The sequence below is a fragment of the Rhipicephalus sanguineus genome, chromosome 5 (assembly GCF_013339695.2).
Source record: "Rhipicephalus sanguineus isolate Rsan-2018 chromosome 5, BIME_Rsan_1.4, whole genome shotgun sequence".
NCBI lineage: Eukaryota > Metazoa > Arthropoda > Arachnida > Ixodida > Ixodidae > Rhipicephalus > Rhipicephalus sanguineus.
In genome coordinates, this window is record NC_051180.1 from 187,571,894 (window position 1) to 187,588,387 (window position 16,494).

At 47.3% G+C, this 16,494-nt stretch overlaps 1 protein-coding gene across 1 annotated transcript in view; it reads right to left on the reverse strand.

Moving 5' to 3' along the window:
* The window catches only part of LOC119394522 (tight junction protein ZO-1), a 521,713-nt gene that overhangs the window by 310,933 nt on the left and 194,286 nt on the right, over positions 1 to 16,494 (reverse strand). Inside the window, exon 8 of the mRNA XM_049416099.1 lies at positions 1,641 to 1,732. Within this exon, the coding sequence (XP_049272056.1) occupies positions 1,641 to 1,732 (92 nt within the window). The remainder of the gene's footprint in view (positions 1 to 1,640; positions 1,733 to 16,494) is intronic.

Genomic DNA, 16,494 nt, shown 5'->3' on the forward strand with positions numbered 1-16,494 from the left:
AGTCCAATATGTTATTTTCATATTTTGCCAAAATAGCCAGCATTGCAATTTTCAAAAATAAATTAAGCTAAATGAGCTATACACTTAAAATGCCAGTTCTTGTGGCATAAATGAGGTCAAAGCTGATAGTGGTAAATGTAATCAGTCACACATCAAATTCGTCACAGCAGCAGTTAGTAATCCGTATGATATTGAACTAATCTCAGACACATTTAACCAAAATAGTCTGCTTGTCACATACAAATATACAGCTAAATCAGATATATATCGACAATGGCAGTACATGTAGCATTGTCAGTATGATAGTATACAGCTAGTATACAAGCTGCATACTACATGACAGTATACAGCTTGTTTTTGTTTTCATTTAGGCATGCTGGATGGTCACATGGTTAAAGTTCACCGCTTGTTGAATCTACCGCGGGAAAACGACTCAAGAGTACCATGCCACCATCAGCGAGTACTTCAAAGAAGGCCACGCGGAAAGATTAGTGCCGTCGGCACCCCTTGGACCGACCGTCCAATACCTGCCTCATCATGCGGCAGTCCGACGTGAGGCCGTGCCTACAAAGGTCCGCGCCGTGTTCAATGCCTCATCCCACGAATACGGTAAACCGTCTTTGGACGACATGCTCGATAAAGGCATCGATTGGGAGGAGCCTCTACCACCTGACGTCGATGACTTGTGGAAGAAGACGGCATCGGAACATCCTCAGCTTTCTGGCCCTCGCATTCGACGTTGCCTCTCTCTGACATCTCAAGATCAGGGAGGCGTGACAGTAGATGACCACCCTGTAACGCAACTCTGCGTGGAACCCGAAGAAGCACGGGCGCTGACACGATCGCACCTCCCAACCAGCAAGCACGTCGAGGGGCTACCAGCAAGAACTTGCGACTGTTGGCATGGTTCCACCATGCAGTACTCGCGAAGGCGTGTGAAACACAAGGAGCTTTTCCGACTGTGGAAACAAAGAAAGAAGGCTTGCGCCTCGAGCTCTCCGATCGCTGCGAGCCATCGCCTTCGTCGCGACTGCGCGTTTGTGTCTTCGTCAATGCCAATGACGACAGCGTGTCAGCGCTGCAGTGGGAATTCGTCAGAGTGGTCGAGGCGTTTACCGGCAAGTCCGGTGCACTGCTAGTCGGCTGTACCTCTCGCAAGCAAACGACAACAGCGCGGCCCCGGGAGGATGTTGAATCTACCGCGGGAAAACGTTGGCGGGAAACGCCATGCCACGCACAAGACGCGCGAAGAAGCGGGCGTAAGGCGGGGCTGCTCGTGAGCACGCAATAAAGGGAAAAGAAGGAAGAAGTGTTCAACCAGGGCAACACGGGTGTCGGTCTCTTCTCTGTCGCTACACCGTTCTCCGTTTCCGAGCAGGTTCGGAGCAGTTACCGACAAATATTACACTTTGGAGCAGCACAGAGCAGAATTTCTCTTTTGGAGCAGTTTGGAGCAATTGGAGCAGCACTTCCACCACTGCACTGGTCGCCCTGCTAATTGTATCAAAGATGCATGCATCTGTACTGCTCTGTACCTTATCACATCCCATAAACTTGCAGCACAAAGAGAGCTCAACTAAGCTTCCTCCAATAGCATAGCAACACAACAAGATAAAAACACACAGAGAAATGCACAGTACCAGAAGACATGCGGGGCTGCACAGGTCTTGGTGGAGTCTCGGGCTGATCCAGTTGGCCGGAGTCCACCAGCGGCCCTCGATTACGTCCAAACCTGCACCATTCATTAGTGTCTCGTCATCATGAGCAGCAGCTATGTTCTTTGCAGGACAAACACCTCTCCCAATGATCTCCAATTTACACTGTTTTGTGCCAGCTGATTCCATTTTATGGTTTATTTTATCACCTCACCTCATTCTCTTGGTATGTCCGTAATAATATTTTGGGGGGTATTATTTGTCAAAACTGCGAGGTGGTTATGAGGCATGTTGTAGTGGAGGCATCTAGATAATTTTGACCACTTGGGCGATCTTTAACGTGCACAATATTGCACAGTACATGGGCCTCTAACATTTTGCCTGCATCAAAATGCGACCGCCATTGCCGGGATCGAACCCACTTTTTTGGGTCAGCAGCCAAGCACTGTAACCATGTAGGATATGCACCTACCAACTCGAGCCCACATCAAGCCTATCTAATCACTGCACTGGAAGTCATTCAAAATCCAGCCGCCCAATTTGTTCATTCCTCATAATCATATGACGCCAGTACTTCATAACCTGATGAAACTAACACACAATGAAGCCAAGGACAGTATAGGAGAGTAGTAATTATGACTAGAGGCCGGATTTTTAGGCAACACTGTATGTGTTATGCCTAAATAAAGCTTATTTACTTATTTACCTTAACAAGCTCGTTTTAGGCGGCAAAAATAGGCAGGCAAAACAATGTTTTAGGCTTCCAAAATCGTAAATATAGGCACAATAAATTTTCACATTAATGCAAATAATTTCAAACGATGACGTCCACGACCTCTATCTACGACAAGAAAACAAAAATGTTATTGCTTAAGAGGGCACAAAGGCACCAACAGCTGAACATAGCTGGCGCAATTATGCTTTGTCTCACACAGTTTCCAGAACACTGTCTCTCCCGTGTTCTGCACAGTTAGTGAAGTGTCCACTGTCGAACCAACACGCTTCTGGGTGTCTTTTTGGCATGATTGAGAAGGGCAGAGCAGGAGCAGATAGCCAGATCGCTAAAAGACCAGAAGAGAGGGATTCCTCCTAATGGCCGAGTTGAATCGCGTAGAGCCACCAGCAATGAACCACTGGCGTAGGTGGGGGGGGGGGCTCTGGGGGGTTCAGCAACCCCACCTCCCCCCACCGAAACTTTTAAGTTTTGCATGAGTATATATATATACATGCACACATACAAACACACGCAAAACATACATTATGTATGGCTGAACGGCCCCACCTCCGAAAAACATTTCTGCCTACGCTACTGCAGTCAACACCTGACAAAGTAAATTACAAACAAAACAAAAGCCGCATGCACATCCCATTTGTCTTTCTTTTTTTGCTCTTCACTCTCCTTTCCACTGACAGCTCTCCGCGATCTCGCATTCGTCAACCGCTCGCACCAGGTCAGTGCGGAGGCAAATGCTCGCATGCGTGTCCCACTTCACTGCTGCTAACCGTTGTTTCCACAAGTTGGTTGAACTAAATGACTAGGTTGAACCCCATAGTTCCGAACACTCAATGTTGCACAGTAACAAACTGCACCCAGGAGCGATACTCAAGGCTAAATAGTGTTCGTATAAGCACCAATTTCTAAAATAGGCATTTATATGCATTTGTAAGCATTCAGGCACAAACACCAAACACAGGCATTTAGAGGCACTATAAAAACACTATGAAAGCCCTTCTTAGCCTCTAATTCATGCTCATATATCAAAGTGGTGTGATAGGAGCGCAAGGAACAAAATAGGCATTTGCCTAAAATCCGGTCTCTAATTATGACATAAGTGAAAAAGAATTAAAGTGGATGAAAAAGCAACTTTGCTTTTTTGGTATGGACCGAACCTACAACCTTCGGATAACACGTTCAATTTTCTACCAATTGAGCTGCGCCAGCGGCCACTCTCCAGTCCACTTTGGTGCGTATTTTTGTGAGTGGAAACCTGGCAGTGTTAGCCAGCGCCACTCATAGCCATGACACCAAGTGTGGAACACTCTTTTTTGTATTTCATGCTTCAAAGCTTAAAGGGGCCCTCCAACACTCTTCAACACCCCATTTTTTACTCGTGGATCGCGTAGACTGAGGTACGGACAAACCAGTGCAGCAAGAACGGCAGCGATAGCGGAACGCAGTACGAAGTTATTCAATTTAGAAAATTCAAAATACAAGAAAAAAATGCCTACCCTCAACTCTATTTTCGCGGGGTCACGTGACCACATTTCACTCTCTGCTGTGACGTCGGATGGAGCTCCAATGAAATGGGTTGAAAGCTCTTACGTAGGGGAAGCTCGCACACCATTGTTGCCTGTTCAGTCGAATGTATTGATGACGCTGTTGCTATAGCAACAACAAGCAACGTGGTGCCTGACCAGGCCGTTTTGTTTACACGGTCGAACAGCTGGGTGAGGCTGGTAGAAATGAGCTTCCCAGACTTGACAGACCACTTTTATAGGCACGAGCAGCACAAGCAAGAACCCCGGAGAAGACAGACGAAAGAGAATCCTTTCGCGTGGACTTCCGATCCGCGCAAGCGAAGCATCCAGAGGCGAGATGGAAGCCAGCGCCTCTGTTGCGCTTTGTGGTTGTAGCAATCTTTTTTTTTTTTTTGCGATGGCGTCTGTTTGAGGACCAATGAAAAGCTCGGAAAAGAAAAATTAAACTCACTAATAATCTAAATTTTGATGCTACACCACGATTGCTTCTAACGTAACATTCGTCCTCTGATAGGCTGCGCCAATCTTCGTCATTTCCGCCCACATAGTTCTAGCGAGCGCCACTATGCGCTGATGCGGTCGGCAGCGATGCGGTGACTTCATTGCACGATTAAAATACTAAATAATATGATATCGGTGCTTAGACCTATGCTAAAATTATCCCCAGCCATCGACCTACGCAAAACACAAACAAAAAATAGGTGCTTCAAAAGTGTTGGAGGGCCCCTTTAATCTGGTCTACTGTCCCTCTCTCATTGTCGCCACCTTGCCTTTTCTTTAGTACTTTTATTCTTCTCACACCAGCACTGTATACACGAATTTCAAAGCACTTCACCGCCGCAGCGCCATCTAGCATCTGCGATGTTTCGCCATCCTTCCGGTGTGTGGGGTTCCGCAGCGGTGTATGCAGTCTACAGTCGAACACGGATATATCGAACCCATATATCGAATTTTTGGCTATATCGAACTCGTAAGTTATCCCCTTGAAAATCCTTTGTAAAAGTATAGAAATTCGCACGTATATATCGAACGGTATTTTTACCCGCCATCGGATATATATCGAATACCGCGCGAGCTGGAAGGCGGGCTGCGGCGCTCGCTGAGCCCCGCGACCTTCGCGGCACTGCGCCTCAGCCAACACCTGAAACGCTCGAAAAACGTGAGGGCGAGAGGGCTCGGACTGTACTCCTGCTGGGCGCGTTCTCCAACTTGTGGAACAGCTTTTTTTTTTCTCTCTTTCTCCTACGCTCTTCGTGTTATCGTCGGCTCGGAAAGCAGGAACAAAGGAGCCGGCAGCCTGCTCCTTTCGCATTTTCTTTCTTTCTTTTTTTTGTTGCTGTTTTGTGAGTTTTGATCAGCCAACCGCAGCTCGCCCCTTTCGTATTTGCTCAGCCAACCACAGCTCGCGCCTTTCGTACATCGCTGCTGTTCTCGCAGGTAGCCCAAGCGCCCGGGTAGCCATCGCCGCAATCGCGTTTTGTTGGCGGAGTTCACTTCCGTGAACTCCGCCAACATTCGCATACCACCGCATTCCTCTTTTGCATGCGTGCTCCCCTGCGAGCTCAAAAACATCGAGCTGAAGTTTCTGCTGGCCAACACGACAGTGAAGCTGCAACTGCTCGACCAGGGCATCATGAGGTCCTTCAAGGTGGGCTGAAGGTTGACCTGCTTGGTGCCATTCAAATGGTGACGGGCGCCTGGCGAGACGTGAGGACGGACACAGTGGCCAACTGCTTCTGGAAGGCAGGCTTCGTGACAGCGGAACTTTTGGAAACCAGTGAAGACGGCGACGACAAGCACACAGATGACGCATTTCACGAGTTGTCGTCCGTCTTCCCGGCTGCCGTTACACCCGAAGTGTCTGCGGACGATTTTGAGGAAGTGGACTGCAATGTTCAGGCTGTTGCGAGCCTCGCTGACGAGGACATTGTAGCTGCAGTCGCAGGGACCCAGGATGCCCAGGCCAACAGCTCAAGTGGCGAGAAAAATTGTCTGGACTAAGCGGCGGCTACACGCGCGTACTCCGCTGCTGAAGTGGCGGCAGTGTTCGGCTCGATTTGCCGTTTTTGCGGCGACGTGGAGTGAACCAGGCTGTCGCACCTGGACAGCCTCGATAAGATCGAGGCCAGCGTCTTCAACTTCATTTGGAAAACGAAGAAGCAGGCCAAAATAAGCGATTTTTTTTTTTCGCACAAATAAAACATTCTGTTGCATTGTGTGTGTAGAATTAGTTGTCATTCCTGAATGCGCCGATTGTAGGTGATCGTCCGCCACTGGTAAGGTCTCGGGGCCTGTATTTTTTAATATCGGATTTTTCATATATCGAACTAATTCGCGATCCCCTTCAAGTTCGATATATCCGTGCTCGACTGTATACGCTCAGTTCACAAGGTTTTGCTGTTCTTCGCAGTACACGAGCAAAACACAGCAACGTCTCGCGAGTGTAAAGGCGCTAGTGAATAATCACTAAGCTGTCAGCTTCAAAATGGCTAAAATAGCAAGCAGCAGCAGCCCACGGGACGTTCCCGCAGCAGCGCCTACAATGAGTAGAAAACCAATGCAGTTCTTAGCCCTTTAATGCCTGAATTACGAAAGCGTCCAAGAAAAAAATTGTTTTTTCACTTTTCAGCTTTAAATAGCAACATTTAATTATATCCGCAGTTTTATTATCCAAAATGCCACTTTTAATGCATACTTTTAGGTATGTTGCGAATTCGCGACAACTGGCACTTAAGTCAACATATAGCTCAATACAGGGATATGTTCAAGGCAACGCAACTAAGGCATCGCCGCATCGATAAAGCGGATCTGTTCAGGGCGACGTAACTTGGCATCATCATTGTTGATAAATGCAAGTTTGACTTTGTTGTCTCCCAATGATCACGTGACATCGTGTCGGCCACCGTGTGAGCCCTAGACTCCGCCACCCAGTATAGCCGACTCCTTGGGAGTCGACAGCATGACATGAATGTGACTGCACCGAGAAATTGATCTAGCTCGTGACGAGACAGGGCCAGTTCTTTTTTATGATTTTTCTGCATCGCAAAACGATGTGATCCATGAACGTGTCATAAAAAATTTCCTTGAAATACTCAATATGAGCTCGGACAGTGTCATATTGAGGAAGAGTGGTTTTCCAGTGTGGCATTTTCTTTTGTCCTTCACAGTGTTTTTTTCACCGCACTGCATGTTTTAGAGAAGCACGTGGTTGGTCTACCGCATCTTCGTCTTCATCCTCACTGATCGATAGATAGACACTCGCGCTTGTGCATAAGGATCGCGATCGATATCGTCGTCTCCGCTGTCACTGAAAAAGGTGTCGTCACTTTTATCTTCAAGTGGCAAGCGCGTGCGAAGCCCTTCATTTCCGTAAATGGGACGAAGTCCATCATGAACTTGTCATACCGGCAGTCATCACTGACTGACTCAAATTCGCGACGTACCGAAGAAACAAGGATCGCGCAAGAAAAAACGTACTTCAAAACAACGTAACATGTCGTGTGCGACGTCTTGGATGTGTGCATGTCGAAAACATTTTATAGGAGATGGAACATACGTCTCTCAGGCAGAAAACAACGAAGAAGTCAGCACTGTTGCACGTGCTCCATGCTCTCCGCTAACTGATACACAACGCTGGGTTCCAGTTTGGAATACCTTACATGAGATGGCGCTAGATGGCTTATGCTAAGAGCTATGTTCGCCGCAAATACATGACAGCCGGCGTTTAAGGCAGCACGCGTTTCGTGTGTTACTTGGAAAGCGTCTTTCGGTATGTCCCGAATTCACGACAACCGGCAGTAAAGGGTTAAAGGAGTCCCGACACAAAAATTTTCGCCCCGCGTTTTTTTGTTGCAATGTGATGCTGGGGGCCTGTTAGTCATAACACGGCACATCATTTGCTGCAGGGCGCGACAGATAATTAATTACAAGCTCCTCATTACCGACACAGCCTCAGTTTCGGTTTGACAGAGCTCCAAAAACGACAAGCCGCCGGGTGCAACTATCACTACCTCGCGAGTGAAACGCTTGGTCACGTGAGCACACAGAACGGTGACCTATTTCCGTGCGGTCTGTCGTCGCCGGGCTCATTGTCGTCTGATGGCGACGATTTTCTTGCGGCGGGGATGGAAGGAATTTTCGAAGTGGCGAATCACTTCAGGTTTGACCCGCTGGCGAGGAGCGATTCGTCGGGAAGCATGTCAAAACAGAAATGGCGGCTACGACGTCATCATAAATTGTACCGGCTGCAACGGTTACGTAGGGGAAGTAGGGGGGTCACCTCCGGTCACCTCCGAGGGTGTCAATGCACCAGGTGCAGCCTATAATGCTGGATCACGCTTGCGGACTTCAAAATTCATATAAAATACCTTCCAAGCTTTATTCGCTGTTGATATTTTGCAGATGGTACACTCACGTACACGGGAATCGATTCAGCAGGCTATCTCGGCCGCGAAATTTTGTGTCAGTACCCCTTTAAGCAGCACGTGTAAATTGGTAATTGCTTTGTATACGTTTTGTTATAGCTGGCCTTGTGGGGTTCTCGGAATATGCACTATAAAAGAGCCTTAACTTTTAGGACAACTCTCAAAGTAATCGGTGAAATGTAAATGGAGACGAGCGAACACGTAGGCCATTATCCGGCTGCACGCTAGGTGCGCGCATTGGCGACTCTCGTGTTTCTTTGCCATGATTATTCAAGTTCAACGTAACTCTAATCCCTAACAGACCATTTGGTTCTGCTTGGCATGTTGCAATACAAAGTTCGTGGAACGAAGTTAGCACAAACACCGATGCCTGTGTTGATTCGTGTCATCGTAGTTAAAAGCTTGTGGCCTCTGATCATTGCGCAGGATAAGAAACAGATGTACGATGGGTGAGCTCAAAATTCGGCGTAGAAACAACATGATTATAAAATGAAAATAAGCCTGTTGCACATCTGGAAGCACCTCATGGCATAAGCTCGCTTCGGCATGAGCAGCCTTCACCAGAGATACGCCGAAAGGGCACCTGCTTTTGGTAACATTCTTGTTTGTTTTTTGGAAAGTATTTGAGAAGCATTATGACAAGTGCAGGTGTTCAGGTAACGACATGGCATTAACGAACATGGGTCGATTATTCACGACACCCAGGTTGCCGCGCGAAAAAAAAAAAGTGCGGTTGTCCTAATGCTACCCCAGTTATCGTCACAAAATTGACAAGTCGAGAAAGAATGTGCTCTCGACGAAACATTAGAGGTGCGTACCTGCGCCAAAGAACACAAGTCATGTGGGCCTTTCTGTCATGTAGATTGGAAAGTGCTAATTCGATAATCTCGTAATTGCATGCACTAAGATGGAACATTTTCTAGCCGCAGGCATTGTACATCATGTGTTGTAGCATAGAAATCAGAGGTGTTGATGTTATGAGAAAACAACTCTTGGCCAAACATTTTGTGTATTAATTGTCAGCTTTGACATCGGTTCTCTTTGGTGCAGGTGATAAAGTGTACCAGCACCCAAGCACAATCACAAGCTGGTGTGATGACTTGAAGAAATGGGCATAAGTGCTGACACCACATATAATATACTATTTGTTGGAGAAGAAGGCGTGCAATCTAAGAGAAGCGAAGTCATTTAAAGGGCCCCTCACCAGGTTTGACAATTTTGAGCTAACGAGCGCAATGCATACACTGGGCGTTCACGATCACGTCTGTCAAAATTTGCAACGCTACGCACCGCGGAAATGGGTCAAATTTCAAGGTGAACGCTGCTTGCCCTTCCTCTCATGGGCGCGCGCTTTAGAGAATGAGGGGATGACGTACATGAGAAAATGGCCCTACGTAGATGGTAGTGCTGTGACTTCGCTCCTCTACATAGACGACTGTGCTCTGACGTCGCCAACAGTAGCACGTGACACTGCGATAATTATTTGACACGACATGTGTAGTTTGCGTAATTTTTTGCTTGAATAGACTAATAAAACTTGAGAGAAATAATGATACACACAAAGGGAATGTGTGCGTCTTTTTCATTTATTTTCGTGAATTGCAGCAAGATGTGGGGCTAATGTGCTTTCCTTTCCCATGCGTTCGTGTCCCCGCGGTTAGCACATTGAGCAGACGCCAGCCCTGGAAACGAAAGTAATGTTCTGGCGCGTTCGAGCACTCATTATGCTCATTTATTCTACCGCGTCCAAGTAAACGTTAATGCGGCACTGGCTCATGATACCGCCACTCTCGTGCCCGTACAAATATCTCAACTTTCATGCCCGCCCCGCAGAAACAGGCAGTACACCCCAGAGAACGCCGAAAAAACGCCCACGGCCGCTACCTAAAAAGAAAGGCAGCGGCCGTGCAATGCCGCTCGCGTGCTCGGGCTGGCTCAGGCACGTCATGCACACGTGATCATGCATGTGCATGACGTGTTCACGCGTATGTGTCAAGTGAAGAGGGCAGGGAAGGGATTTGGCTTGCTAAGGCTACACGGGGCGAGTGGCAAGGGTTTGAAACTCGCCTCCTCGCATCATGGCTTCGTGCCGCTACAAATTATTCTTTTTCTCAGCTCGTAATGAACCGATTTGAAAAATTCTTGCGGCATACTGCTCTTCATTCGGCACACAACAACTTCCAGCATCTCACTAAAATTTACTATGTGGCCTGGTGAGGGGCCCTTTAAAAGCTTGGTGCACTTCGCATGCCTCGGCTGCCAGTCTTTTAGGCTTCCGATGGTTGTTGTCGCAGCCAAACAAAGCGCAGTGGTAGCGTGTTGACCTGTTATCGTCCGACATTTCGATTTTCAGCAGCACAATTGCTTTAGCGCGTCGAAAAATGGAAACACAGTGACCTCTCATGCACCACGCAATGCAAAGCGCAGGAATCCGCACACACCAGCGGCAGTGGGGGGAAAATGCACCGGTTCGAGGCTACGCTCCTCCTCTCCGTGAAAACAGTCTATACCAGCAATGCAGCACACATATCCTAGTGCACCAGTCATCCACTTCAAGTTGCCCGCCCACCATCACACACCACTATGTTTTCTTGCTTCATTCTTTCTTAAAGCAGCTTCAGACAGGAACCCACCATGGTGGTCTAGAAGTTATGGTGCTCGACTGCACACCCAAAAGTTGCGGTGGCCGCACTTTGAGAGATGAAAATGCTTGAGGTCAACATTAAGAAGCCCCCAGGTGGTCAAAATTTATGGAACCCTCCACTACGGCCTCTCTCATAATCATATCATGGTTTCGGGGCGTAAAACCCAAACAATTATTATTATTATCATTATTCTAAACAGGAACAGTCTCTCTTATGACATCATTGTCACCACCTCATCATGCATTTTCCAAGAACACATAAATAATAACCTTCAATGTTGAATTAACTTTCACTGTTTGTTTTTTTTTATTTGAAGTGGAATCCCTACCCACTATGTAACAACACCCCATGGAGGGGAGCCTTTAAAGAAACAAAACTGAACCGAGCCACTCCGCACTTTGAACCGAACCGAGCCACTCCGCACTTTGATCACGCGACGTTTATCAAGTATGGAAAAACGAAAACAGAAAGAGAAATAATCGAGGCAGCTCATATTAAGAAGTCTGGTAGCAAGTGTGTAAGTAGGTTTTGTATGAAGGTTTTGTATGGTCACCCATGATGCGTTTGAGTTGATGCTAACATGTGCGCATGCATAAAAGCGGGCTTCGTGCTTTTCAATAAATCAGTTGGAAGTCAGCGCCAGTCTATGTCGTTTGTGTGTCTTCTCTTGTCTTCGTACCATTGCGCTGCACATACTCAGTATATTTCAAGAACCGAGCCACATTGTTAAAGTTGTGGCTCTCTTGGTATTCAGCTCCAATATCGGCTACCCCTGTCCTCTGTTCCAATCTGATCTTTTTTATCACTTAATGTTGTGCCTATCATTTTTTGTTTGATCACATGCTGCACGGCCCTTAATTCCTTCTCGAGTTTAATTGTTATTATCCATGTTTGTGCCCCATATTGTCACATGGTCGTCGCGTTGACGAAGGCAGCATTCGTAGCAGCAGTCGGAGTGTTCAAGATGAAACTCTTTATTTGGGCAAACCTGTGCCCGGGAAATGAAAACTCAAACAACAGCAATACACGCTGTACACTGATAGTGGTGAACAGAGCGTCGGCCATCGATATTCTGATCTGCGGCTAGGCGCCCAGCATTTATACATGTGGCATCAACCATTCTTATCACTGGTGTCCTATCACTGGTGCTATCACTGGTGGCTGCGCTAGTTCCAGAACAAACTCAACTGTTCGCATTTGAGCGCTCAGGCCTATCAGAAGATTCTAAAATAATCTGGCGGCTTCTGAGACATTCGGGCCCGGTTTGCAAAAGGCAGTGGCTATACGTGTAACGGATTGGTTACACAGAAATACAAAAAGGAGTGCACGCAGCATTGCCGCCTCTGAAAAAGCATCGCCCTGATGCTTAAAACAGAACATGTAAAGGGAAAAACATGCATACACAAAGAAACAACAATAATAAAGAAAGCAAAATGTAGAGTCCTCAGGTTCGCTAATGCATATAAAACTGTTCAAGGCGCACGACATCAACAAGTTCAGGTTGTGTGCTCAGAGTTCGTAATGCCATCCGGGATGACCTCGTAGTCCACAGCGCCAAGATGTCGAAGCACCTTGTATGGGCCAAAGTATCACTGAAGAAGTTTTTCGAGGAGTCCATGTCGGCTTATCGGTGTCGAGACCCAGGCACAGTCGCCGGGCTGGTATTCCACGAAGTGTTGTCGAACATTGCAACGGCAGCTGTCGGTAGTTTGCTGATTCTTGATGCGTAAGCGGGTGCGCTGTCGGGCTTCTTCGGCGCGCTGAAGGTAGAGCGCAACGTCCAGGTTGTCCTCGTCACTGACGGTCGGCAGCATGGCATCGAGCGTCGTCGATGGGCTCCTTCCGTAAACTAGTTTGAATGGCATCGTGTGTGTTGTTTCTTGCACTGCCCTGTTGTATGCGAATGTTATGTACGGAAGGATGGCGTCCCATGTCTTGTGCTCGACGTCGACGTACATGGCCAGCATGCCGCCGATGGTTTTATTTAAAAGCTCGGTGAGGCCACTGGTCTGTGGGTGGTAGGCAGTGGTACGGCGGTGGCTTGTCTGGCGGTATCCCAAGATCGCTTGGCTTAGGCCAGCAGTAAAAGCCATACCTCTGTTGGTGATGAGGACCTCCGGGGCGCCATGATGAAGGACTGTTCTCAACGAAGAAGTTGGCTACCTTGGCGGCACTTCCTTAGGCAGGGCCCTAGTTTCGGCATAGCGGGTGAGGGAGTGAGTGGCTACGCCAATTCACTTGTTGCCGGACGTCGACATCGAAAATGGAGTAGAGCACCAAGTCGGGCTAGTTGGTTAAGATTCATTATGACGAATAAAACTGCGCTAAAAACACAAAGACAAAGACGAGGAAAACAGGACTTTAAACGTTCAGTTGTGAGTCTGCGCGAGTCCTGTTTTCCTCGTCTTTGTCTTTGTGTTTTTAGCGCAGTTTTATTCGTCATAATGAATCGAAAATGGCCCCAGCAAGTCCATCCCGATCTGCTGGAAAGGTCACCGAGGTGGATGGACTGGCTGAAGAAATCCCGCTGGCCTTGTCGGCAGTGTCTTGCGTCGCTGTCAGTCCCAGCATGTCCGCACGTAACGAGCGACGTCAGCGGTAAGGCATGGCCAGTAGTAGCTTTCTTGTATCCTCGCAAGTGTGCGAGAAAAACCGAGGTGACCAGCCGTCGGGTCGTCGTGCAGGGCCTGCACTTTGAAGGGCCTGCCGTGGAGGTAGGGGTGAAACCAGTCTTTGGCAGTAACTAATTCCTAGTAACGAGTTACCGGTAACTAGTTCCTTTTTTCAGTAACTTGTAACTGTAACTAGTTACATTTAAGTTAGAGGAACTTGTGACTGTAACACTTACTTTTTTACACAGTAACTGTCGGGAAATACCGTTACAGTTACTTCTGTGTTAATAAAAATTATGCACAGCAGCATACGTTTATGGCCGATGTTAAACGATTTCACCATATCCTCCCCACCATTCAACTTTCCACAATACGGCTCCCCTCTCAGTTTAGGAGAGGAGGTCGCTAAGAGGATTACATTCCCTGCAGAAGACCGAGGTGGGAGGTTCGTCATTAACACAACTTCAAGTTTACTTGTAAACTAGATGTCGTAAATCACTCATGTTGCAACTGAACAGCTTGGTAAGTTCACGTCAATTTTTTTAGGGGCTTAGCTCCTCTTAGTCTAACCTTGTCACGTCTCCGTTGTCCGGCGTAAACGGATCTCCCGTATGATGCAATAGAAGGCGCTGTCTCATAGAAGTACATACAAACTGCAGTTCAGGGACGATATTCTAGATGGCGCTGTACACAATCTGTGTCGTCATCACCATTTCTCGTCTCATTTCCTAGATGGCGTTGGTCCAATAGAATTGTGTGCAATATGGCGCTTGTGTGAATCGACACTAAATGGCGCTGGAAGTGCCGCTGCTCTCCGATCTGCGCGGGGATGCGCGGGGCGCGAGCGCCTCTCTCATTCTCCTGGATCGTCGCCGTACGTGTCGGATCATTGGCGGAGCATGGACGATGCGCAGCGGCGGGCGCTCGCTTGGCGGCAGCCAGGCGGATCCCGTGACTGTGCGCGCCATGGACGCCGCTGCGAAACGGGCTCAACGAGAAGCGAATCCCGGGACCATGATTGCTTCAGGAGCTTCGCCCAAGCTCTTCATCATTCACCCGTGGATATGCTGTAATTTTTTTTCAGCACATATATCTTCTTTTTTTTTCACTTGAGCTTCTAGCTCTGTTCTTGGTGTACATGTGGAGCATTAGGACGCCTAGCTTGTAGTCTCCTTCATCAGTGGCTCCAAGCTAATCATGTTTGACAGGCGGCTAGAAAGCAGCAGCGCGCAAAGCGGCTGAGAGCCAGCAATACCGTGAACTAGCTATGCAATTTTTTAAAACCTCTATGGAACTGACTGTAAAGGGTTTACTGCGACTTAACACAACAACTATTAACAAAATGACATAGACGTTTCGCCTCCTATGCAGGTGGCATCCTCAGGTTGTTGCGAGCTGATGCGTCACGGCTAGCGAACCACGATTCCAGGAGTTTTGGAAAGGGCAGTGGCTATGTGTGTAACGGATCGGTTACATAGAAATACAAAAAGGAGTGCACGTGGCATTATGTTAGTACAGCTCAAACACAATGGCTGCACACTTTCCACTTTACGGACAACAGTAAGTTGTTAATCATGATTTAGGAATGTCCACCATGGCTCTCCAGCCCATTCTTATTCAGTGAATAGACCTTTTCATAATCGGCAAGTGCTCTTCCCTGCACTGCATAATCACCCAACTAATGGCGGTACCTGCCATGCTTCAAGTTGAGACGGGCTCGTAGTTTCACATGCAAGGAATCATCTACTCTGCACGTTTATGTCAAGAGAGCTGAGTCTACATTTCCCCCGTCATAGCGCAAGTAAACTGCACTCGAACAAACTGCTTGCAGTAAGTAACTAGCCGCCATTAGTTGGGCAAACTGCATAGCAGGAAAGGTGGCTTTACAATTATGAAAAGGGTCTATTTCCTTGGCATAAGAAGGCTCTCCTGTTAGTAACTGACCTAAATATACGAGCGAGCTGAAAAGTTCCTGGCTTTGTCATCTCTCACTCAGAATTGAAAGATAAAACATAGGACCATATGAAAGCTTGATATTTGTTAACTGTGCAAGTATGAAATATGTCTGATTTTCACAACTAGTGTCAATTGCAGACGGAACGTGAGATGGCAGACGTATAAGCAGGCTTCTTGTAGGGGAAGTTACTGGGCATCATGAAGTTTTTGTTTCTACAGGAAAAGGTCTACAAAGGACATTCAGACTGAAATGTCAGAAACACTGGTGCAAAAGTGTCCTTCCTATGGCACACTCAAAAGCTGCCTCTCTCGTTTCAAGACATGACATTTTACCATTGAATATGAATTGCGCAGTGGCTACCAACAACCTCGAGGGATCCGGTAAAAAGCTACACTGTTCTACAAGCTAATTCTTGATGATAGGAGAATACCTTCCGGAAAGATAATCCCGTTCCTGGGAATGTGCCAGGAGTGTGTTGATTTTATCAACATCAATATCCTACACATGTGCAAGCATTCAGCAAAGTGGGTGCCGAAATGTTTCAACAGTGAACAATGAGCATTCGCACCCGTCCAAAGTTGTGGCTGCCAAACTGAAGACCTTACTTTTCCACTTGGTCCACCACCGCTCCTATTCACTTGACCTGGCCCCTTCCAACTACAGTAAAAGCTTGTTCATTCGGATTTCACGGCACGGGAATAACCCTCCGATTTAACCGAATTACCGAAAGCATCAATAAAACAATAAATGTCTATTACATCATTTCACTTTCATTTTCTTGGGGAATACGCTAATTCATTCATTAGTTTGCATAAGAGCAGTGCAAAAGCCGCATTTTTCGTCATTTGTGAATTTGTTCACAATGTGAACGTGGCTCAAGAACCTCGAGCCTTAATCAGAAACGTGCTCTGAACCCATTCCTTATTACGTATAACAACGCAA